This window comes from Hydra viridissima, unplaced genomic scaffold (assembly GCF_058129835.1).
Source record: "Hydra viridissima isolate aposymbiotic clone 2 unplaced genomic scaffold, HvirCarnegie_v1 scaffold_7, whole genome shotgun sequence".
Classification (NCBI taxonomy): Eukaryota; Metazoa; Cnidaria; class Hydrozoa; order Anthoathecata; family Hydridae; genus Hydra; species Hydra viridissima.
In genome coordinates, this window is record NW_028324306.1 from 2,210,105 (window position 1) to 2,236,947 (window position 26,843).

Consider the following 26,843-nt stretch of genomic DNA (forward strand, 5'->3'; position numbering starts at 1 on the left):
GTAAAGGTGAATTATTTGTGACGACAAAAATACATCTAAATGGTCTCTAAGTTCTTTTTTTTGAAAAGGTCCATTCAGTACAAGGTCCATTCAGTACAAGTCTCCCCTACTGATGTTGTCAATGATATCTCTTTCCTAAAAAAATTGTCTATAGAAACTTAAAGCAATTATGTTCCAGTCGTAAGATGCCCAAGTAGTTGACTTTTTCCCATTTCTAAAAAGGCTAATGATGTTCCTTCATGTTAAGGAAGAGCTTTAAAATCCTTACATTAAAATATCCTTTTGACCTTTTTACTTGAAAATATCGATACCTGAAAGGCAAAAGGTCCTAAGTGACCTTTTTGGTGAAGATGATATTTTTATGTGAACTTGTTTGTATAGTTAGTTTATTATATATTTTGTTAGTTTATTAGATAAATTATGAAAGCAGGTTAATAAAGAGGTGAAATAAATTTTCCATAAAATCTTTTTGAATAGATGAGTAGCATTTTAGTTCTCTTGAAAAATTGTAAAAATGTCACTTAGGGCCTTTTGCCTTTTATGTGTCGAAATAATGACATAAGATTGTTCGAAGTATTGATGTTAAATGTTGATTAACTAATTGGTCATATTCTTTTTCTATTCATTAAAATCAATCCCAGGTATTGGATTTTTGATGTTGCATGAAAAAAACTTGCAGGTTGACACTAAAAAGCAGTAGATTACAGCGTGCCGATTAGAGTGGTCAAAATCAAACTTTAGCCTGCAAAATGAAATCCATTTTAAACTTTAGAAATTCAATGTCTCAGAAACTAAACATGCTAAATACTTAAAAGTTTGGATTTCTCTAGTCAGAGTGTTTACTATTGAGAGAAAATCATAAAAGATATATTGTCGAAAGCTGGTTTTTGTTTGCCTGATCGCCTAAGGTGCACTCTTGGAGAAAAAGTAGACTTGTTGTGCTCTGTATATACTTGCAGCTGTCCTTCAGAATTCGCTAATAACTGTCCTTACGAGCATTATCAAACGTCATGGTGTACTCCTTTCTCTTTGAATTTGCTTTAGCACCAATTTGATGCTTCGATTTTTCCAGATCCTTTTCTTTCAGGGTCTAAAGCCATTCTTTAACAAATAATTCAATATAACTAGTCCACCCTCTCCGTATATTTCATTCACACAACAGATGTATGTGAAAGGCTGCTTATATGGAATATTCAGCTCACATTCAATATAAAACAAAAATCGCTTCTTGAAAAAAAAAAAAAAAAAAAAAAAAAAAAAAATCGTTTTGCAATCCAAGTTTTTTGTTTTTCAATTTGAAACAAAATTTTACCTGGTTCTTCAATATGATCTGATGACGATTTTATCTGTTTTTCGAAAATTAAGGGGTTTTTAAAAAAGCGAGCTTACAAAATTATCTCGCCAATAAAACATAATTAAAAAACTCAACACGGAATGAAGAGTTATGGTCAACCAAAAAACAAGAAAAAGAAACATACAATCTTTAGCTTTTTCGTTTTAAATACGAAATGTCAAATCTAGAGCAACACATGTTGCTTAAACTGTTCACGGCAATTGATCAGACAAAGAGAGAAAGCGGCTTCATAAGTTTAGTTCTTGACCGCGAGACAAGTTAGACCATTTACCTAATTCAGAAGAGTTGTAGTTTGTTTTTTGAATTCTTAAAAATATTCCAATAGTTCGTAAGATGAAATGGTTAGTGTAGTTCTATGATCTTAAAATGATGCAAAAGGAACGTTTCGATAGTGCTGCAAGTGGTCGATAAGGCTCGAGGTGCCACTCTACTCGAGAGGTAAGCAGAAGATTATATGGCTCACGATGTGACTTTTAATTATGCAAATTTTGTCGTTACGTCAGTTAACATTGCGTGAATTTTTGGATAATCAAAGCGCAATAAAAATAAACAAATAAACAAACAGCCGTATTAAATCAAATCTAATATATTCTGAAAAGTATTACATTCAAGGAAATTAGTATATACAAATAGTGCAAGTAATAATAGAAAGTTAAAACTTAACAGAACATCATAATAAGATTAATAATAAAAATAATCAGTGTATTTATTACTATTTTTGAATAAATACAGGTGTAAATACACTTAAATAAAAATTGTTTTTATTACTATTTTTAAACAAATATAAGTGTAATATTACACTTTTTAAAATTCTTTTTAGTCGTTCAAGTGCTAGAAGAAGACATAACCTGTGTTGTCCTCTGATCAAATTAATTATAAGTGATACCATTTTTGTCAATCAGTAACTTATTATTATACTTAAAAGTATTATAGTCATTGTTATACTAATAACATTGATTGTTTTAATTTAATTATTTGTCAGGGTAATTTTTTTTTGAATTTAAATTTTTTAAAAAAACAACAACAATAATAATAATAATAATAATAATAATAATAACAATAATAATAATAATAATAATAATAATAATAATAATAACAATAATAATAATAATAATAATAATAATAATAATAATAATAATAATAATAATAATAATAATAATAATAATAATAATAATAATAATAATAATAATAATATTAATAATAATAATAATAACAATAATAATAATAATAATAATAACAATAATAATAATAATAATAATAATAATAATAATAATAATAATAATAATAATAATAATAATAATAATAATAATAATAATAATAATAGTAATTATAATAATAAAAATAGTAATAGTAATAGCAATAATAATAAAAACAATAGTAATAACAGTTTATAAATATAGGGGGAATCCACATAGTTTTATATCTCTTTACATAGATGTAGGCTATGTAGTAGCTACGTAGAGATGTAGCTGATATGTTGCTACATACCAGTATCTCTCTATAGCCATTGCATGGTATACAATGTTAGTAAATAAACATAATTTGAATGTTTTAAATAGAAATTAAAGGCTATAAAGTTATTTTGACTCAGTGTCAAAATAACTTTATAGCCTAAAAAATGTAACAATAGTTAATATCAATATATTTTATCTAAAACAATTTATAAACAATTAATTTTAACAATAATATTTTTTTATTGCCAGCTATATGAAACAATAAATTATTTTCAATAACATATTTGTCATGATCTTGACAATATGCTCTCAATACTGTCTTGACAAAAAGGCATCACATTTTGAGCATAGAAGATGCAAAAATCAATGTTTTTACTTATTTAATTTGTTATTCATTTATGTTTTTCAATTTATTTATTTATGGATTGGCACACAAAGATGTTGTCAGCTAGCATTTCATTGCTATCAATTGATTTTAAGTCTTGGTCAGTGATATTGAAACAAGGGTTTAAAATATAGGTGTCTTCGAAGTTCTCTTTTATAGCAGGCATTTTTTCAAACTCTCCTTCAGGCTTTATTGACATATATGGTACATTAGAAGTAAATGAAGGAAGGCCATCTAGCTCAATGTCTTCCATAACTACTTCCTCCTCTACATCAACATCATGACATTTCAATGTTGTAAAATTTATCTTGGCAGCAGCTATTTTTCTGTCTTTAGCCAATCCACAACGATTCGAGTATGTATTTTTTTTACATTTTTTTGGCAAATCTAAAAGTTTAAAATATTTAGCATGTTGGTGCTGACTAATAGGTATACTACTCTCATGGGTAGTATTTTCTTGTAAAAGCTTTGACGCTTTCAGTAACAGACTATATACTTCTGTGAAAGGATTGGCATTTTTATTTACCTCATACAATTGATTTTTGATTGAACTAAGGAGCTCGCTACAGCCCCTAGCAGAAACACTTTCTTTTTTTAAATCCATAATACATCTTTTTTCTTCTTTTATTTTTTCTCACAACTCTAGATTTTTAGATTTAGGTAAACTAATGTCACATCCGTCTGTTGCATATGTAGCTTTTTTATTTTGAAAGAAATTTATTTTGTCATGTAAAGTATTTTCTTCATTGTCTAAAGTTAAGAATGGTGAATTAAGATATATTGGCGACAATTCATCCCAATGCCAGAGTGGAAACTTTGTAAAAATGGCAAAAAAATGCTTTGATTATCCAAAAATTCACGGAATGTTAACTGACGTAACGACAAAATTTGCATAATTTAAAGTCACATCGTGAGCCATACTATCTTCTGCTTACCTACTCGAGAAATTAATATCGAATGACTTTTTAATATAAATTCCAATATTCCATCTTTGCAGTCATTTTAAACTTATTAACTAGACCCTCGACTGGATACATTGATGTTCTGGTGAATTCGAAAATAGTCAGAATACAACCAATACACTGACAGTATGTCAAACGATAAAACGGCAGCAACTTGGTGAATCATCGTTGAATTACGTAGTTGAGTTTGTTAAGGTCTTTCGTATGAACAACAGAATGATAGAATTGGCTTATCGAGCTTTTGCTAACTTACATGGGTGTTCAACCACCATAAGTTACTAAATCCGCCTTGCATTTGACAAAATGATAACAAGGTGCAGTTATTTACTCCGAAATTGCAATTAAAAAGCAATAGGTGGAGCCTTCACAAGCACCTCCAGGGCCGTCGAAATTAATTTTCAAATGGAGGTGCACCTGACCTAAAGCTTGATATAATATTTAACTAGCATGGTGTATAATAATATAAAACTAATATATAATACATAATAATAATTGACATAAAAGATAATTATTATAGTTGATATAATAACATATAGTTAAAGTAATCCATTATTGAAACTGTTCGGTAAAAAAAAAGTTTTTCAAATATTAAAAAAAAAAACAAACAAAAAAAAGCAAACAAACAAAAAAAAAAAAAAACAACTTGAAAGACTAAAAAAAGTAAATTTACAAATGACATTCTTAATTAATAAGGTTTCATGTTTTCTTAACATCGATTTTCGTTGGGCCAAATGATAACAAGCAGTTATTTATTTACTTCTTAACAGCAATTAAAAAGCAATAAGTGGAGCCATACCACCAACAGGACCGTCGAAATTTATTTTCAAAAGGAGGTGCATCTGACTTACAGCTTGATATAATATTTAACTAGTATGATATTATATAATATATAAAAATGCTTGACATGTAAAATAATTTAATAACTAATATAGATAATATACAATAATATATAATTAATACATAATCCATTATAAAAATTGTTCGGTACAAAAATGTTTTTCAAATATTAAAAAAAAACAACAAAAAACAACTTGAAAGACTAAAAGAAGTAAATTTACAAAACAAAAAATGAAATTCCTAAATATTTAGGTTTCATGTTTTCGATTCTTAACATCGATTTTTGATTGATTGACAAATACTAATGTCGCCTCTCGATAACCTGTAGCTACAATGCCAAATAAAGCCACTGCAAAGTTAAGCACTGGCATGCTCGCGATAAGTTCAGGATAAGCGTGAAAACTATATCATAACACGCATATTAGGACAACGATAAATTTTGATATTGATGTGCCGCTAACACTTGCCAAACAAGAATTACTTTCCCCCCTACTTCATCAGCATCCGCGATTTTACAAAGATTTTGATTAATTGCTGTTTGATCTTTAGGAACTTGACCGTTAAATTCGAAAAACGAACCCGTTCCAAAAGCTTTCTCATTTAATTCTTTTCCGGTGCTCACAATAAGATATTTTACGCCATCTTTGCGTTCTTGAGTCGTAGGAACAAGCACAAGCTTTCTCATTTCGTTTATGTATGGATGGAGTGTTTGTAAAAGTACGGTGTTAAAAGCATCTCCTCCTTTACGAACTTCATAAATGAGGATATGCCCACTTCCAGTACCAACCCACAACATGTTATCGACTGAACACATGCACGATACTCTGAGGTCCACGTTCTGAGCTGCAGGTGAACATGACAGTATGTCACTACGACAGCTAAAGCTATGCAAAAGTTCTTTAGAGTCCGTTTTATGGATGTAAATCTCAGGACTACTTTGAAAGGAGACAAAAAACGTTTTTTCATCAAAAGAAAGAACAATTTCTCGGACGTTTCTTTCATTGTGAGATTGCGTCATTCCTGCTTCATCCTTCTTTAAATTGCAATGAATAATCGATCGACCAGATGGCAAAATTATTGTTTCGCCCAGCAACACAGAAGAAATCAAAGAATTTTCTTTTAACTGAAAATTCTCTTTTAACTGAATGTCTTGAAGGTTTTTCAACATCTTACCATTTATAAAATTTCTCAAAGAAACCTTGCAACAGCGACCATTATGAAATCCAAGAAAAACCCACTCTTGATTTGCAGAAACTGAAACAACATTAGAGTCCTCAAGAGAATAACTTTTCGCCAAGCTGCGCTTTTTTATTTTATAAACTAAGATGGCATCCTGAAGACCTCGTAACACAACACACACATGCTCGTCTCCCGCAAGGCTAATAGATGACATATTGAAACTGTCTAATCCAAATTCTTTTCCATCAACTTTTATTTGGTGGACGATTTCAAAACTTTCCATGTTGATGATAATAATAAATTGACCTGTAGAAAAAAAAAATCATTTTTTAAGTTATCAATCTTGATATTACTCTTGGTAACTTTTAATTTTTTTTTTTTTTTAATTTTTGTGTAAAGCCTGTTGTTTCCCAGTATGGCAATGAGGTATTTTGTGTAAAACGTAGAGATATATCTAATAAACCTAGTAAATCTAATAGACCTCAAGAAAAACAACAAAAAAAAAAAGAAAAAGTATATTGTCATTTTTCAAATTGTCAGTCATTAAAAATATTGTTCGAAAATACCGGTGGAATAATAGACCGTCCAAAATCCGGTAGCCCACGAGAAATCCAACTGTTAAAAGTGCCATTATTAGTTTAATTATTCTTAATGGTTTAGTTAATTAGTGCGTTGCTCTCCACAACCTCTTTTTTATTATATATTGATTTCACTTTTAATACCTTTATTTTTTTGTAATGCTTAAAATTTGCAGTATGAGAAATAGGCATTTTTTGCAAAACTTAACGGTTGCATAATGACAAACAGATATTGCAACATCAATATACTTTGAGGCTAGATTTACCAATTTACAAAGAGAAAAACTGGACTTTTCACTGGGTTAACAATCAAACTGGGTTAACAATCAAACTGGGTTAACAATCATCACGGAATTTAAGGTTTTTTGAAGCTCTTTGTAATAATAACTTGTAAATTATAAATATATAAATATAAATTATAAATATATAAATATAAATTATAAATATATAAATATAAATTATAAATATATAAATATAAATTATATATAAATAAATATAAATTATATATAAATAAATTATATAAAATATTGTAGTTTGTTGTTTATACACTGAAAAGTTTTTTGAACCAAAAAAAAAACGCAAAAATACTTATCTGTAAAAAATGCGCGCAGACTATAAAAAATTTACTATCTTTTATTTAAAAACCACCATTTTATACCCAATCTATATTTACCTTTCTTGTCATCGCATGCAATCCAAAGCTCATTAGTACTCCTGATATAACATAACTCGCGTGGGTTATGTGTTGACGGCAACTTTTTTATGCCGAAAACTAGTTGAAAGGTTGGAGACAATAACAAATTCAAAACATCCTTAGCTCTGGGTCTTTTGGAAGATTCTTGATCCCACATTGATGTCATCAGTCTCGTTAAATTAACAAGTCCATAAGAAGCGTAAGGAATATCATAAAACTTTGGTCGGAAACCATATTTGACGTTTTGATCTATTTCATACGGTTCGACAACGTCGTGGAATGGTCTACGGTAGCAAATTAACTCGTAGAGAACAATACCAAATGAGTATATATCTACGCTCGAAGTGTACTCATCCAAAGAAGATTTATACAAAATCATTTCTGGAGCAGCGTAGCCTTTTGTGCCGAAAAACGTGTTCATGCCGCAAGGACTCATGAAATTAGCTGTGCCAAAATCTGTTAACTTGATATTTATTCTTGCGTCATGGTCGAGGGAGAAAAGCAAAATGTTATCTGACTTAATGTCACGATGAAGAATGTATTTCTGATGCATGAATGCTACAGCACTTGCAATTTGCTGGCAAATTCGAAACCTTACAATACGCGGGATGACTATGCATTTTTTGTAAATGATTGTTGATAACGCACCATGCTCTGCATACTCGATCACAGCACATAAATCTGGCTGAAGCGAAAAACCCAAGAACTGAATGATGTAAGGATGATGACGAAGTTTGCTCAGCATTATGATTTCTTGACGAACTTCATAAAAGTTATCCAAAGAAGACGACAACTCATCTGCGTTGTTCATGTCAAACTTATAGAACTTTATTGCGGCTCGTATTTTTTTTTTACACAAACCACGAAATACTTTCCCAAATTGTCCTTCTCCAAGTTTGTTGATCTCGGTTTGCTCACATTGAATATCGCTGTTGGTAAATCTCATTGTTTTCGGCAAATCCTGAAAAGTAAGATCTGGACAAAATTCTGTTATGTTGACTGTCCTAGGAACATGGGTTCGTTCACAAAGCAACTTGCAAGTGTTGTCTTCTGAAACTTTATATATTTTCTCAAAGGCAGTGCTTATCTTAAATAGTGAAGGTGGATAAGTACCTAGGCTTGTACAAACAGGACATGCTAGGCATGAAACAACTTGAGGTTCTTTACCTGACATAACCAATCCCTCGTACCATTCTCTTAAAAGTGTTCGAACATGATCAACAACGTAGCTGAGGACACGATAGCCCAGAAGAGATTTTGAGACGTGTATTTCAATAGTTTCTCGATCTGGCTCAATTGATTCAGGTAATTGTTGTACGGAAAAATACAATTGAGGATGGTCGAATGCAATACCCTTATCCCAGCAAGTTAAATAGTTATTATCTAAGAGATAAGCTAGTTCTCCGCAATCTTCAAAATTTTCTTCATACATTTCATCGTTGTTTGAAAGCTCGTCAATAAGTTGAATTTCGATATCATCAACTTCCCTATTTTGATTGCTATCAAAATCTTGGACAGAAGTTACAGGCGAACTGAAATTAAAAATATTTATAAAACCATCAGTTTTATCGTCTGATTGCTTTATATCCTTTTCCTGGTTAGTTTCAGTGAGACTTCCTTCCTCACGATTCTTTGTGACGGAGTCTGCAGATACTTGAGTAAGATATTCATCAGAGTGACGGTTGACATCTTCAGAAATATGGCTTTTGTTAAAGTCAGACTTAGAGGCGTCGAGCTCATCAAACTCATGCTTGAGATTGTTATCATCAACCTCTTTGCTCAGATTATAATTCGAGTTAGGTTGCAATACTTCCTGACCATAGATTATTGGGACTGAAAAGGAATGATTACTTTTATTATCTTCTTCACGAGAAAGCTCCAAGTTTTGCATCAAACTTATTTGGTTAAGTTCATTGATTTCCTCACAATCTTCATTACAAACTTGTCTAACATCACAATCCTGTGTATCTGTTACGTGACCTGCGGACAACACCTGTTTTCCTTCGTCATATTCGCTCTGAATATTGTTAATTTCATACCTTTTTTTATCTTCAGCAAATTCCTGAACGACTTCATTTTTTAGCGATAGATTATTGATCTTAGTTAGAGTTGCAGGGTTGTCATTTTCTATTCCATTTTGGTTAGGTAATATATTGATTTCCTCGTTTCCATCTCCTTTATTTTGATGGCTCATATCATTTTGATGTTCTGGCAATTTATTCTCTATCTCAGTTTCATAACTTTGAAAATTACTCAGTGCATTTTTGTCAAAATCAATCGAATTCTTACTACTAACGGAAAGTCTCTCCCTATCGGCCGCTTCATCACTACTATCCTCGCTAGTTTCTTTATTTGAACTATAGCTAGTTCGAGTTTGATCTAATTTATCTGTTGCACTAATTCTTTTATCGTTCCTTAAACCACTAAGTTCAGGTGAGGATGCACTACTGATGGAAATATCTGAATGTGAATAACTAAGTGACTCATTTGACGTGTCCGAGCTATTAGAAAAGCGACTTACAGGGACACACCTTATTACAGAATTATCAACTGATGAGGTATTAATCCTCGGCTCTTCAGTTTTATTTGAGCATTGAACGACTTTTTCTGAAAAGAGCGGACCTGGATGCATTTGATTTAAGCAAGATTCAGTCCTTGGAGTGGATGCAACAAACAACATGCCTGAAATGTTCATATCGTTTATCTTTGGAGGCTGCTCATCTAGTTTATCATAAGATGCATCCAACTCTTGCTTTTCATTTGACAGCCCCTTATTTTTTATAATTGAAAATTCAGGCTTCGCTTTGTTACCAGGATTAGGTAACAACATTTCTTTAGTTATTAACAAAAAACGACTGATAAATCGAGCCCAGAAACCATATGGTATGCAGCTAAAAAAATAATAACGTGTCAGTAAACAGTTCGTATCAATGATTGGAGAACGATTTGGAGCCTTGCCCGGAAGTTTTGGTGGAACGAGAATTCTATGATCATCAATTTCGCAAGCTATCTGGAATCTCCATAGTAACCTCAAATACTTTTTAACCACATCTGGATTTTCACTTCCCCAATCTTTCCCTAAAATTAACTGCAAAAAGAAAGAAATTTACATTACTTTGTAAATTTCATTTTTATAATTTTCACTGTAAGAAATTATATAAACTTTACTTTTTTATGACTATAAATGCTTACTCACCGAAATATTCTTTCTTTCTAAGATTCCATTATGAACAAAAGAATGCACAAAATCCGTTGTAATAAATTTTGACATGAGTTTGCAAACCCAAGATGGACTAATGAAAAAAAGATCTTTTAAACCTTCGTTTGCACCGTCAAAATGGAGAATGGTACCTAAAGAAAAAATTTCAATAACACCAACACGAAAAAGAATTATCTATAAAATCAGTTATTACTTGAACCCTTTGACCTGTGTATATTGACATACCATTTAATGCTTAAACTCTCCAAAGTAACTTTTATAATGTATGATAATTGGTATATGACTAACCGGTTTAACAAAACAAAGGTTTTAAACGTAACAAAATGAATCGAACTAAATATAACATAAAAAACAAATAAAAATGAACAGTACAACACTCTTTGACCGATGGTTTTTTATAGCCTTTTTAATAACATTCTCCCCCTTATTACTTTTTTGTTATAATATTTCAGAAAGATACAAACATATATTATATCCTCAAATAATGCCTCAAAGAATGGTTATCTATCTCTAGAAAAAGTCGAAGATAACTAACAACTGAAAAATATACTATCACCTATTATGATTGCATTTTATAATTGTATCTACTTTAATTCTCTTTTGATAGAAATTCATATTTTTATTTTTCATTTTTAAACAAAAAGATGTTTTTTTATCTCCACCATTTTTTATATCAATCATACATAATACATATAAAAATATTGTTGTAAAATACTGGTGGAATAATCGACCGTCCGAAATCCAGTAGCCCACGAGAAATCCAACTGTTAAAAGTGGCATTATTAGTTTAATTAATGTTAATGGTTTTGATAAAAGTGACATTTATTATTTAATTACTGTTAATGGTTTAGTTTATTAGTGCGTTGCTCTCCACAGACCTCTTTTTTGTTATATATTCTGTTGGTGAAGCAGCTTGGGTTCCTCTTCTATTTTGTAACGGTTAAATACATAGCCTCTCCAAAGTAACAGGATCATTTTTCAATCCTAGAGATTTTACACCAACATTATTGCAATAATGCAAATCGAAAGCGCTATATTGCCGGTACGCGAACAAAGACTGCAGACGAATTATGTTTACTGATGAGAAAAGATTTTTCGTAGAAAGCCTATACTTCGGCAAAAGTGTATCAATCTGATAGTTTGCAAAAGATCGAAAGTCCTCTCAACATGACATTATTTGCAAACAAGCCGTGGACCTTTCAACAAGATTCTGCTTCAATCCATAAGGCGAAATCGACTCATAAGTGGTTAAAAAACAGCGTTCCAGAACTCGTTTTCACAGGTTAATGGCCACAGGGTAGCCCAGGCTTGAATCCAATTACACAACAAACTATGGTCCATGTTAGAGGGTATGGTTTGCTCTACTCAACAACCAAATATTCTCTAAAGCGCGCTCTCCTCCGAGCAGTGGACTATATCCCCTATGGCTTCTTTGGCAAAGGAGATATAGTCCACTGCTCGGAGGAGAGCACCCTGGACTTGTTTAACCAGATGACTTTGTTTCAACTATGTTTTTTGTTTTCTTTTCTTAAAGTTTTTTTTTTTTTTAACCTTCGCATTTTTTTCTTGTTTCCTGACCAGTTTATTGGCAACTTGTTTGTCTAGGTTTAGTTTCTTGGCTGCTTGCTCAGCCCTCTTCAATTACAGTAGCGCCTGTGTCAGTCATATTTCTTGATTTGACAACCAAATTTGTATGGTGTGCTAACAATATGAAAGCATTTATTTCATATAAATAAAAAAAAATAATAATAAATTATAAAACCTGTGTAGTGCAAAAACTGAGTAGCTGCTTCAATATCATCATCATGAAATTGGTCAGAAGTACACTTCAGTGATTTGCCAATTTGAACAAACTCTTCTCTACTAATAATTGGAACTTCATGGTTTCTCTCTTTCAAATTCCTTCTTTCAATAATCTCTGATTCCAACTTTTTATAGCTTTGTGGAACCTTCATACCCATTATCTTATCGCCACTCTGTTTTCCATCACATGTCATACTTTCTGCCATATGATAGATTTTTTTTCTAAGTTCTTGAATATCTATATAGTTAGCATAATTTAGCATAACTAGAAACAACATAATTAATGTAAGACAATCTCTTTTCACTTTATCACTAGATAAATAACTTAAAGTAAAAAATACTTACTTTTGAACTCTCATGTATTTAACAGAGTAAACAAAATAAAATACAACCATTTTAAATTAAAAGCAACCAACCTACTTTTACTATAATCAGGAAACCTTGTATTTAGAGAAATAAAAAATGTTTGAAGCCTGTTATCAAAATTCTGATCGCAGTCTCTCATATTTTTTACAGCAGGAATCCCATCTAAAAGATCTTTAATTGCCTTCTGCATTTCGGTTTCACACTTATTTATGTCTTCGTTACTAAGGAGGTCCAATTTTGTGGCAACCACAATGACATAAAATGTTTGTACACGTGCAATTAAATTTTCAAACCATGGTCTGAGCTGTTGCACACCTTCTTTCTTTTTAGTCACATCCCAAACCAATAAGTATAAAGAACGGGGAGATAAAAAGCACTGATGCGTTGCAAAGTAGTCCTCTTGGCCAGCAAAATCCCATACACGAAATGTAAATGGTTTTTTTAGATTTATAGTAACATCTTGAACATCGATGCCTGCATGAGAGTAAAATATACTTATACATATATTGTAATACCACCTTTGTTTTTTAAATATTTATCAATAAACTTTATATAACTTTTCCAGGGACTTGCTTTTATTGCTTTATAACAACATCTTCAGCTCCCCTACCTATCTTATTCAAAAATGGCATGAAAACCTGGTTCTTATGAATACTCCTATCATTTATATCACTGTGGTACACTTATCATGACTCTGATGGATCCCATGGTCAAAAATGATAACATCATTTTGTGTTTTTGAACATATGGCATAGTTCACAACTTTTTTTTTAAAGACCTTAAAATAGTCAAATGAGCTTATGGAACATATAGGATCACCTAGTGAACAGCATCAATATATGACACTTAAAAATTATTAAGAATGTTAATAATGACATTAAACAAGTTAAAAAATTAACACCTTTCCTGAGCTTCTTCCGACAGGAGGTATATTTGAAATGAGGAGGAGGGATAGAACTTTAAAATGTATTATAGTATCACACCTCCCTCCCCCCCCCCCCCCAAATGTAATAAACTGGTGCCAACGTTTATTAGGAACAGATTTATCTCTAACAACCTGGTGTGAATTCACAATCATCTTACTAACTCCAGCAGATATGGGATATTATTCATAATATGTAAGATATACCTTGAAGGTATCTATACAGTATGTTTATTTGGATCTATTGGGTACTTACAGGACAAAACTAAAGGGATAATGTAGAATTTTTAACAAAATTTCCATCAACTAAAAGTATTTTAGCAGAAGTTTTATGACTCTGACAAACTAATCTTGTCGTATTTTTAGAGCGTGGATTCCCAGGTCCAATGACAGTTGATTAGGTTGTCTACTAAAAGTAATATCAAAGTGTTTCATACTTTTGAATTCACAAACACATTTGTGAGTATTGTGTTTGTATTGTGCTTGTACATTTGTGAGTATTGTTTGTACGATTTCGTGAGAACTTATTAATTAGGTGAAGAAAGTGGAACCTGTTCATCAGTCATAGTACATTCAAATTTATGCTTGACTGGTTGTTGAACTCAGTTAACATTAAAAAAAATCATACTCTGCTTAAACAATTTCCACATTTACTTTTATGTACTGGAATTGAATAGGGTTACAGTAGTGGATTGAGGAAGCTTTTGGGTTAGGCCACAGAAATTCCTCTGTTTCTTGTACTTTAAGTTACACAGGTACTGTACATGAAAGAAACAAGAACTTCTTAACTAAAACTGGTTATCTCAATCCTTCATCCGCAGTTATCTGTTTATAAACAGACAACTGTATTAGACTCAGATAGTTTTGTTTTTTCCATTACTTTCTGAATCTGGTTTCAGTGTGGTCCATTATTATTCCCTGAAGACCAACAGACTGTAACTTGAGATTTCAATTAAAGACTCTGGAATTCAATAGGCTTTTATTTTCACTAAATTTTATACAACTTCCTCCATTCTGTCAGAAAATATTTTAAGTTTATGAATATACTTAAAAATCGTTATTTTCTAAAGGAAAGTTTTGTCTGAATTAATTAAAAATCAGTATACTTTGTTTAATTTAGTTTAAATGCATGAACTGTGTTTGCTTACGTTATTTTAGGTAGGGTATAACCTGCAAATCTGCATTTTATCTTATTCAGGGTAATATTCTTATCATTCAGGGTAACCTGCAAATTTACTTTAAGAACTCCTAAGACTAAGAATTAAATAATTTATCAAATAATTAATTACTTTGCCAAACATTAGTTATTTTCCAAGCTCATTCTACAGTCAAAAGTGAATATATATTAGTGCATGATATACTTCAGGATCCATGGATTGCCTTCATTAAAGAGTTGTATGCAAGGCATAACCTGCAACTTTTGTCTAAGAGCCCTTTAAGAATTGTTTGACAATCACCCCTACTCATTTATCATCAAAACTAGGACTTCTGATGAGTAGGTTTTAGTGGATTTTGTGTAGCAGTATAACAACAGGATCCATCAATACCACTTTCCAAAAAACTTTTGTATCTTTTGGTTATCCTTCCTTATTCATATTTAGAATAAGAGAATCAAACAGGCTGCCTGTGATACCTCCTACAGCTTCAGTAATCTCGGCAGATTTTTTCTTCTTTAACATCAAAATCCTTTAACCTTCTTTAACACGAGAGATCTTAATATGCTTTGGGTGGTTCACCCTTTAACAATATTTTGCAAAAATCAAATATATGCAACTATGTTCTTCACATTGAAGTTTGAACTTACCTAATTAAATTGCTATTCATTTTTTCTAAATATTTCTGGAATATTCAAAGCATTTTTCCTGCATATTAAGTAATACTGATTTCATAATCAAAACAACAACAAAAAAATTCAATTGTAGGAAGAAGAGGAAAGGGAGAAGGAGGGTGACAATAAGAAAATGGAACTTATTGCTTGTAAATTGGTAGTAACTGAAAGTGCTCTTGACTTGCATCTGTTGTCTGTGCTGTAAAAAATTATAGTACATAAGAAAATCATTTTTTGAGCCTTCTTAAACATGTACAATTACTTTTATATAGGCTTATATAGAAGTTATATATATTAGTAAAAAATTAATAGGTTTCATACTGGATTTCACACAATTTCAAAAATGTCCCTCAAGTTTTGAACATAAAAATAAAGGGACCTTAAAAGGTAAGTTATTATTCAATATAAAAATATAAAACTTTTTACATAAAATTACTCTATTAGTTATAAAGTTAAAAAAAAGGTTCATGTGATATAATTGCTTAATCAAATGAGTCTTAACTATCAAATTAAATTATTTAATTTATAATCATTTATGCAATAAAAATATTAATAATAAGCAATAAAAATATTTGTTCAAACTAGTCAAGAAATTTTGAAAATACATAAAAGTCTAAGAAAACAATCCTTTAAAAACAAACACAAAGAATAAAAATCACTTTAGAAAGTTAATGATCTTTATTAAAAATTTTTACCTTGGGTTGGTACATTTTCATTATAACTTGTTATATTTTGAAGCCTTTTAAGCAAAGTTGTTTTCCCTTGCTCTGCAAACCCAATAATCATCAACTTCATGGTGAAATAAGGTTCTGAAGATCGTAATCGGGCTCTCAAGTAATTCATAATATCTTTAGTATTTTTTAAATGCTTAGCAGGAGGATTATTAATCTAGAATACAAGTTTTATTCAAGTTTTATTACATTTTATCCAAAAATAACGTAAATTTTAAATAAAATAAAAAAGTCAAGTTTTATTTACAATTAAAATGATTAGTTTAGAACCTAATTAGTGTTATAATGATAAATTTAAAACCTTGCATTTAAATCAATTTACTAATATAATTATTGATTTTCCTACAAATCAGTTTTGGTGCAAAAATGGAAATAATTTTAAGGTTCCTACTTTAAAGATTTTAAAATCTCTTATCTTTAATCATTAAATTTAACAATAACATTATGAATAACTGATTTGGGGTGAATTAATAGTTAAAAATCAATGCGAATGGCTTGTGAAAAAGTCTTTAAGTCTTTTATCTAAAAGGAGTTTTGCTTGAACTTAAATACTTTTGAGACAAGTCTTTTAGAGACAAAAGTTGTTTATTTGAAAACCAATAATTTGCAGTCAATAGCTATAACCAATCTTTATTGCTTAATTGCAAGTGAGTTGTTACTTTCTTAGAGCAAACACAACATTACAATTCTACACCTTCCCTTCTACCAACCAGCTCTTTTACAAAATTTTGCTTTTAATTTTTACTTGTTCATAATCTACAAAACTCCTGTCTGTCATAAAAATACTGCTCAAACTATGTTTGCAATCATTTTTAGTTAAAAGTCATTAGTACGAGATAACTAAGCAACATCAATTGAATCCACCACTTTGTCTAAGTGCTTCCACACAATTTTATAACATGATTGTAAATGAATTGTGCTTTATCTCAAAAACTCCTAATTTTTATTAACGGTTTGTTTTTGTTTTTAAAAAGTTGTCATTGGTTATTATGAAAACTAAGTTAACATTTACTATGAAAACCAAGTAAATATTGTTACAGATAAAATTGTATTTCAAAAACTTATGATTTTTATTAACTGTTTGATTTTAAGTGATTGTTTTTAGAAAGTTGTCATTGGTTATCATGAAAACCAAGTAAATAGTGAAATTTTGAAAATGAATTGGTAAAGTTAACAGTAACTAATACTTTTGTAAATAAATTAAACTTGCCACATGTAAAGAATGGGGCCCTAACATCGACAACTAACTATAGCACTTGCAGTATTGTCAAAAGGGGGAACATGATTTTTTATGCTTTGAATTGAAATAAACTTATTCCGAAACTTTTTATTTGAATTTTTTGGAATTTTCAAATACATTTGATTGTTCAACACTTTTTGACAAAAACTTTAGAACATTTAATTTTTTAATTATCAATAAAATTACAGATTTTAATAAAAATATAAAATCTCAAAACAGAAGAAAACAAGAACAAAACCAAAAAACAAGAAAATTAACATTTACATACAGTTAAACCTGCCAATGCAAGCTCATTCAGCATAGTCAACTTCCCCATACTCACAGGTAACTCATGAAGATCAACATTTCGGCTAATACTCAGTATTTCTAAAAACTTCAAGTTACATATACCTTCAGGAACACTGGCCAATCTATTATCTGCAATATACAAGTACTTAACTGGAAGTCCTTCAACATTAGATGGAAAACTTTCCAGCAAGTTATTGTCCAGAGATAATGTTGTAAGATATGGCGACCATTCTTTAACATTTGGTAAATGTTTCAACTTATTCGATGATAAATTTAAGTTACGAAGCTTTGGAAGCTTTAGCAAGTCAGAGGGAACTTCTTGCAACATGTTCGAACTAAGATTTAGTTTTTCCACACTTCCAAGATGGATCCAAATATCAGCAGTTGAAATACTTTTGATTTTGTTATGCGCTAGTACAATGTCTTTGTAGTTACTTATGCATTTCAACCAATCTTCCTGAACAGAACGCAACAACAGCCCTCTCCAATTAGCAACAAGTTTGTTTTTATCACAAAATATGTTACACAATATACATTTGACTGCTTCATAATTTTCAACCAATGGATTGCAACCAATGCTAACTGGGAATGCAAAAAAATCTTTAATCTCTTTTACAAACAACCTTTAGGCAGTAAAGAAAAAAAAATGTTTGAATCTACAAGATTTCCAACATAAATATTCAACTTTTTTTTATAAACTGTTTAAGCAATAGTATATTTGCTCCCAATTTTTACAATCATTTTTTTTTTTTTTTGCAGTTTTTTAAAAAATGGATTACATTATCATTTGGTAAAAACAATACAATGTTAACAGATTAAGACTCAAGACACCACTTAGAAAAAAACTGAAAAAAATATTTTAAACTATTACTTTAACTGTTGCATTTTTTCAATAGAAATTTGAATGTCACATGTCCATTGAGCTTTGTCCAATTCAGAATCTTTTGTCTCACAAATAACCTTTATAACACTATTGAACTGCTTTTCAACAGCATAGCACAATAACAGCACAAGGGTACTTTTTGAACAATCAGCTTTTTCAAGTGCATTACTCAAACATTCTTTTACATTACGTGGTTTACGTTGAAATAATAATCCAACAGCATCAGAATTGTCTTTTTCAAGTGCTACCTTCAGACATTTTTCAAAACAATCCGGAGTGACATCTTCTGATCGTATTTTTTCAAGATAACCAGCAAACTCTTTATTGCGGTCATGCTTAATAGAGCTCAACAAATCTAGATGAAACACTCAAAAATAAAAACTCTGCAAAAAATTAATTTACTTTTCATATTCTTTATATTAACATAACTATTATTTATAGATTACACCAGTATATGATTATATTGACAAAAAATGTGAAATGTTACAAATCAGTTCTTTGAATTTGGTTAAACAAACAAAAATTGAAAACAAAAAAAAGCACATTTAAAAACTAAACTTTATAAATCAAAACCAAATAAATTCACAGACAAATTAAAGCAAGTGTAAAACATCCAGCCCTCCTTAATTTTGTTCACAAAGTGTCTTAGAAGCTATTTTAAAGTATTTTTAATAAATTAACAATCTTAAGGTTTTTTCTATTAAGGAATAGTTGCTATTTATAATACACTTAAAAGGATGACTTCTGTTCATAAATAAGGTGAAAAATAAAACAACCCAACAAATTTTATAGAAAACAAAAAATAATAAAATAAAAAACAATTTCGAGACTTGTGAGAACAGAAGTTGCATGTAGCTCCTGCACAACCCTTTTTTACTTAACAAACTATCCTGCGGTATGAAGTATAAAAACTATGTTGAAAAAAAACTTGAGTGAAATTTTCATGTTTTTTAAAGATATTTTTCAAAGATTAAACAAAGAAGACATATAGAAGGCCACAACAATGAGGGTTCATTAGATAGACCTTGCAAATTTTTTTAGGGAATTGTAGGACTAGCTGTATCAGCTTTTCTTAAAAAATCTTGATTGAGAATGAGTTCTGATAGGGGTGTCTGTTTTAGTTGCACTATGTTTTTGGAACACTAAATTAAACCATTCAATTGTAAAACATCATAGCAGTGACCTTGTAAAACAATCAAAAATGGTAAAATCAAAAATGATACATCATTGTAACCATTTTTAAACCTGTAATATAAATTTAAATATACTTAATACAAAAGTCTAGGAATGAAATAAAAATTTTACTTTGCCTTTTATTTAAAAGTTTTTTCTCCTTCATCAATATTTTCTACATGTTCTACATCACCTGGACATGGAGAGTTTGGACTGGTGTAACTTGTGCAGTAACTTCTATTACTCTATTATTAACAACACTCTCAAATATACATATATTGCCTGTGTACTTAGTATCAATTGTTAGTTTTATGCAGCCTGGCATTTCTGGATTACAAGGATACAAGCAACATTTGCAAAACAAATTTTGAATTTTATCACCTTGTATGACTGCATTACATATGGCCTTGAACAGTTTTGCAAAACTCTTTGGTAACAAAAATTTGGATTAAAAAAATTGGATAGTGATTGCTAAAAACTATGTTTTCCTAAGAGCTATTGTCATCTAACTTATCAGTAGAAGATGGACAATTGCTGCTGCAAACAGTTGAGCCAGCAGGGTTTGAAACAGGATTTACCTAATAAGAAACTAAATTTTTTCAAAAGCACAAACAGGACAACATCTGCGGGCTGTACGAAGTGTAGTGTTTGGTGGAATAAAAATTATTTGCAAGCCAGTTTTTTTTACTTAGTGATAGTTAGTTCCTGAGTCATGTTTGGTAGATCATACGATCACATATCTTGAAATGTTTTTAGCATATAATCACATATCTTGAAATGTTTTAAGCAATAAAGTTAAGAAGATTTCAATTATGTTAAGCCAAACACAAGTTCAATTTTTTGTCAAAGAAAATAATAAAACCTCTACAGAATACTAGAAATACAAATTCATATTTCAACTGGTTGAAAAGCAAGCAGACACAGCTGTTTGCTGCTGCAAACAGTTGAGCCAGTTGGTGCTACTGCAGGAAAACAGTTGATGCTACTGCAGGAAAAGTTTCAGCTGTATGCACAACTGAAACTTTTCCTGCAGTAGCATAATGAATTTTGTTTTAGTCTTTTTTAGTCTTTTTTGATACTTGAAGGAAAAAATTGAAACCCACTTTGATCTTTAGAGAAATTTTCTTTATTTTCTTGCCTAATTAACAATAAATTATTTCCTGATAAATATGAAACTATGTCTGAGTTTAATGATTTGATGGTATTTTAGGAATAACTTCAACCTGTTTAAAAGATAAGTAAAAAATACCATCACACTTTGAAGACATGTTCAATAAAATTATCTATAGTTATACAAACCAATATTGAAATAATTCATTTCAGTACTTACCACTAAGTCCTAGTGGCTTTTTTACTGGATCTATCAAACTGTTTCCTGATTTATTTCCAATTATATTCTTTTGTCATCAACCAAGACTGACACTAACAACGCAATGGTTTTCTTAGCACTTAAAGTATAGTTTTCTAACTAAAGTTACTAGCAAAAAATTTTTAAGCTAAAACATTAATAAAAACAACTGAGGAGGATGCGTTTTAAATGTGATCTCTAAGAAAGTTAATGACTTCAAGAATTAACAATTTATATTTAATATTACTGGCAAAACTAGGAGAGTTGAACAAAAATTGAAAGTCGTATGAAAATATAAACCCAAATGATATTAACTCTAGTAATGACTCTCAAGTGGATTTACTTACTTTATGATAAAACTTAAAATTATACTTTATGATAGAATTTAAAACTATACTTTTCATAACAGAGTGGTGAATAATGGAAAAGACATAATTTTTGTGTCTATGCTTGTCACACCAAAACCACTTAATATTTTTGATAAATAACAATAATAAAAATAGCAACTTTAAAAAAATTTGCTTCATTAAATTTTATATTAAAATCAAGAAAGAAATAGAAGTTTGCTTTATTCCAACACATCTTATGCATTTGCTTTTAACTTAACACCAGCAGAATTTTTTGCAGATGTTAGCCAAAGTTGAAGATTCATTTTAAGTCCAGCACTTTTCCTTGGTTGTCCTATTTAACTTTTAATGCTAAGACAACAAAGATGGCAAGGGTGAGGATAACTGGGTGTTTTACCCTACCTAAAGAACAATACAAAATGGTAAAAAATAAAAGAAACCAAATTTACCCCTGCTGAAAAGAAGACGACTTGAAATACCACGATTGTTTAGTAGGGCTGTTTTGTATGGAGTTTTATCAAACTCATCGAGTAAGCTTGTGTCAGCATCATATTCCAGTAGCACTTCAATGCAGTTCCATGCATCAAGAGATGCAGCTATGTGAAGTGGTGTATATTTACCGTTTGATGTTGAATTTACATCTGCCCCAAATTCGAGCAACAGTTTGACAACTTCATGCTTTCGAGCAACAACTGCTTCATGCAGTGGTGTGTATCCAAATACACCACCTTGATTGTTAATAACAGATTTCCAAGCTTCTTCTTGGAGTAGCAACTTTATTTCCTTTAATTTACCAGACTTGCATGCTCTGAGAAGCCTAGTAACATCATTATTCTACCCAAAAAAAAAAAGAGTGTTTTACTATACACCATACAAATTTCATAAAAAAATTTAGTGTTTCCAATAATTTATCCTCACATTTACTTATACTAACATTTGCTTGTACTTAAGTTTTCTTGCAAACCATTAAGCGCAACAAGAAAAATCTTTAGGTTTAGAACTTTCACTCATTTTACCTTTTAAAAACTTAAACATACTGATGGTTCTTGTTCCGCATAATAGCTCATGTCTACAGTTAACGCCAATTGTATACTGAGAGTAAACATAACTTCATGTCTAAACTAATAATAAAACTGAAAAAGTAGTTAAAAATTGTCAAAATGTTTATGCCTCTTTATAATTCAACAAAATAAAAAAGCTGTGCTGGAATAACTCTCTCATATTTATTCAGGGCTTAAAACAGGATTAAAACAGAAAAATTAGACAGAAAAAAAAACAAAGGAACCATATATCTGTCACATAAATCTCTTAGTGTACTGAGCACATTTTATTTGATCATAATCAAAGCAATAAAACTAACCAGTGCTTCCAGAAGAAAGAGAATCTAATTTTGTTGTAATGTCATTTATTGATATCCAAAAGGTATCCTTATTGCTAGACAAAAAAGACTGAACAGCAGGACCTTTGCAATGAAGAAACTTAACATTTATTTAGCAATTTTCAACTAAAATGTTAAACTAAACTCTTTTAACTAAAACATAAAACCACTTGTCAACAGAGATAGGAATCTGGTATGATTGATATTATCAAAAGGAAAGCTCTGAACAAATGAAAACCTCTGCAGGTGCATGCAAAAATTAATTAATAAATGGGAAAAGTTATTTACAAAAAGGCAATTAACATGCAATTTTCATTTGTTATGAAAATGACTACGGAATATATCATACTTTTTGAAGATACAGCTGCAATCAAACATTTTTTTAGAGTCATATAAGCAAATTAGTTTACTTATATATAAATGAAACACAAAAGACAGTGGTTCTTCAGTTCAAACACTAATACTATTTGCTTAAAAGCAGTATATATGCTAACTATAAATCAATGGGCATTAAAGCCTGTGACTTTCTTTATATTGAGCCCTGTGTGTATATCTCACTACTTAAATTATTCATTCTGATGTTAATTTTTATCAATAAAGTTATGTTCAACTTGAACACCATGCATGTAGTCTTTTAAGTATATTTTTGAAAACATTTAAAAACTTGCATAGTGTTACTTGTCTAACATAACATAAGCTGAAAATATGTTGTTTTACATATTGTATACTGAACTGTTTTTATTTATGCTTAAACACCTTTCATAAGTTAACAAAACTTTAGTGAATAAAATATCTTATACTTTAGTGAATAAAATATCTTATACTTTAGTGAATTAATATATTACTGGACAGAACAAATAAATGTATTTTAAAAATTTCATACTCCCAAAATCAAGAAAAAGTCCTGAGCTGTATAGAATAATTATGGGGCTTGTTAACAATTTTTTTTTATTCATGCTTTATTATTTTAGATTATTTCACGTGCAAATGGTGTATGTGTTTTAACAAACTATTGGATTAAATTTTTAAATAAAAAAAACTAAACAAAAAATACTTTTTTGAGAGGGGATGCTTTATCCTCATTTTTATTCTTCATTTTCAGCAGCCAGTTCCATAAGCTCATTGGCATGAGTAACTCTTAAGAAATCTTAAAAAATCTAACAGCTGGAAATGAAAAAAAATTATTTGGTAACTTATATGAACAACAAAATGAAGATTTATTGTAAAAAAATTTATAGTAATAATAAATAAAGTAACATTAATAATAATAGTAATAATAGTAATAATAATAATAATAATAATAATAATAATAATAATAATAATAATAATAATAATAATAATAATAATAATAATAATAATAATAATAATAATAATAATAATAATAATAATAATAATAATAATAATAATAATAATAATAATAATAATAATAATAATAATAATAATAATAATAATAATAATAATAATAATAATAATAATAATAATAATAATAATAATAATAATAATAATAATAATAAATATTGCTATTTATATAAAAGATGAATTATACATTAAACTTTAATGCATAATTCATTTTTTATATTAATAGCAATATAACTTATTATTATAGATACATTATAAAGATTCATTAGGGAGAAATTAGTCTGACTCCGTGACTGTCACGAGATATGTAACCATCTTTAATTGCAAGTAAAGCCTATATATCAAGGACGGGATTTCAAAACTTAATGAGTTGTTTACTCATTCTTCAAATTTGTCGAATACCGAACTTCATAATGAAATGAATATGAATGAAAGAATACCGTACTGCATAATGAAAGAAAATTCCATCTCGAATCACTCATGTTATGGCACTAATTTCTTAAATATACTTAAAATAATTAGTAGAGGAAGTGCATTTTAGCCGTTAACAAGTCGTTTAAATATTTCACGGTTATTTTCAGAAATACTTAGGAAATAGGCAATATTTCGCATTTTTCGCAAAATTGTTTCATGTTACTTTAGGAATACTTTTCTAAATTGCTATAAACATATTTCTGTTAATATTTTTCTATAAATATTTCTGTCGAGATACTCCAGCAAGACGATTTTTAAAATCTATTATCAGTCATGATGGTTATAATGCAGGTGAAATTCATAGGGAATATATCAATAGGCATGTTATATTTAAAGCACTAGATTATCCTTTAAGAGCTGATATTGGGTTTAAATTATGTGGATACAAAGAACATCAAAATTTTTTTTGCAGTTCAAGGAAAATTCTTCCTTGTGTTTCAGGATTTTTTTAAGACAATCCATTTGGTGTTGCTAAAACTTGGTGTAGTTAAAAGAATCTTGACATATTTGTATGAAGGTCCATATGTATCTAAACTTGTACGTGCTCAAAAAGGCAGCCACATCAGAGTATCTTTTACAACTTATGGAAAAATGTCGTTTGAGTTTGCCCAGCAACCACAAAAGTCTGGCTGAGTTTAAGCAATGGAAAGTTACAGAGTTTAACAATTTTCTTTTGTATACTGCCATGATTAAACTAAAAGACATTTTTTCACACCAAATTTATCACCATTTCTTGGCATTATTTGTAGCAATGACCATAATGGTAATAAACTTACAACAGCTTTTAAATCGGTTTGTTAGCACTGACCCTGTTTTGTATGGACAAGGTTTTATGAGTTACAACGTTCATAATTTAACTCATATTGTTGATGATATTCGTAATCATTACTCTTGCAAGAGCAATGATTACAAATGATTCCTCTAGCTTGCAAGAAATCTCTGATTTCATTTTTTAGAACTAGCTTAGAACTCTTAAAAGTATTTTTGTTATTGTCAAAATCTATTGTCACAGATTACTAAAAGAGTTACTGAAATTGAAAATACAAGTTCTTTTAAAAATGAAAACAATAAATTACGTTTATTAACAAAGATAGTTGGTTTTTCTTTTATTCACCAAAAGTTATCTGAATTACAAAAATTTTAAATGAAAATGATATTGAATATGCTTACAAGTTGTGGAGACTAGATGGTTTTTTTTTAGCAATCCATGTTGTTTAAAACTTTTGGATATTTATCTTCTGCATGCAAATAGCAAATTTCAGAGAATCTCGAAAATTTCGAGATTCTTTGGAGTTTTTTTTCGAGAGTTACGAGATTCTTTTCGAGATTAGTTATGAGAATCTCGTATTTACTTCATTTCGAGATAAAGCGAGGATTTCGAGATATTACGAGATATTACGAGATTTTACGAGATTCTTGAAATGACTCGTCAAAAAAAAAGGGATAAACTAGTCAATCCGTACAAAGTGCGCATTTTTGGGACAATTGACGCGCGCGACAGCTGAATTGTTATTGTTTTTTTTTTTTTTGCAATGTAAACAGAGCTAAAAGTTAAAAAACTTTAAAAGTTTAATGAAATTAGTTCAAATTATATTAAATATATAATATTTTTTTGTTATTAAACAGTATTATCATCTTTTTTACAAAAAATCAGGTCAGAAAACACTTTATTACTATATATTTTTATAATTTATTGTTTATTTTTGTTAATTTATTTATATCTTTGTTGTATCTTTTTACTTTAGTTCATTACTTAAAAATTTTTTTTAGTTTTTTAATAAGATGACAAAGTTAAAAGTTAAAAGTGAATGATGTCAGTGAAATAAACAGTTATATTTACACTTACAAGTTTGAATTGTCATGCAGATGAAATGTCGTATTGAAGTAATTGGCTAATTGCAGTACACTCGGCTGCATTAATTCCAAAAAAAAAAAGAGTCGATAAAACAAAAATAAAAAAGAAATAGATAAATTTAAAGAATTAAACAATAAAAACAGGAAAAGATCTGATAGAATGATAAAATGATACTAAAGCGTATC

General features: G+C 29.6%; 2 protein-coding genes across 5 annotated transcripts; both read right to left on the reverse strand.

Moving 5' to 3' along the window:
* Window positions 1-3,142: 3,142 nt before the first annotated feature.
* On the reverse strand, window positions 3,143-3,912 carry LOC149885577 (uncharacterized). Its single transcript, XM_090094422.1, has one exon. The coding sequence runs from the start codon at window positions 3,795-3,797 to the stop codon at window positions 3,219-3,221; it is 579 nt and encodes a 192-aa protein (XP_089950548.1). The 5' UTR covers window positions 3,798-3,912; the 3' UTR covers window positions 3,143-3,218.
* Window positions 3,913-5,155: 1,243 nt separating this feature from the next.
* Window positions 5,156-24,136, reverse strand: LOC149885578 (uncharacterized). 4 transcript variants are annotated; one of them, XM_090094418.1, is made up of 11 exons: window positions 24,025-24,136; window positions 22,609-22,713; window positions 22,042-22,426; window positions 18,713-19,079; window positions 17,822-18,464; window positions 16,278-16,470; window positions 12,887-13,306; window positions 12,426-12,704; window positions 10,640-10,794; window positions 7,423-10,531; window positions 5,156-6,477 (listed from the first exon to the last, which is right to left on the reverse strand). In XM_090094418.1, exons 4-11 carry the CDS (start codon window positions 18,724-18,726, stop codon window positions 5,414-5,416), a joined length of 5,877 nt encoding a protein of 1,958 aa, XP_089950544.1. In that variant the 5' UTR covers window positions 18,727-19,079; window positions 22,042-22,426; window positions 22,609-22,713; window positions 24,025-24,136; the 3' UTR covers window positions 5,156-5,413. The 4 variants fall into 4 exon arrangements, with proteins under 4 accessions (XP_089950544.1, XP_089950545.1, XP_089950543.1 ...); XM_090094419.1 differs by having other exon boundaries at window positions 22,953-24,136; XM_090094417.1 differs by lacking the exon at window positions 22,609-22,713.
* Window positions 24,137-26,843: the final 2,707 nt, after the last annotated feature.

Excerpts from the sequence above, each read along its gene's own strand:
- LOC149885577 (XM_090094422.1), bottom strand. The coding sequence starts at position 3,797 with ATGGATTTAAAAAAAGAAAGTGTTTCTGCTAGGGGCTGTAGCGAGCTC.
- LOC149885578 (XM_090094417.1), bottom strand. The coding sequence starts at position 24,099 with ATGCCAATGAGCTTATGGAACTGGCTGCTGAAAATGAAGAATAAAAAT. Across the intron at positions 18,465-18,712 it reads GAAAAAATGCAACAGTTAAA|GTTGTTTGTAAAAGAGATTA; the intron begins GTAATAGTTTAA and ends TACTGCCTAAAG. Across the intron at positions 10,795-12,425 it reads TCAGTTTTTGCACTACACAG|GTACCATTCTCCATTTTGAC; the intron begins GTTTTATAATTT and ends TTTTTTCTTTAG.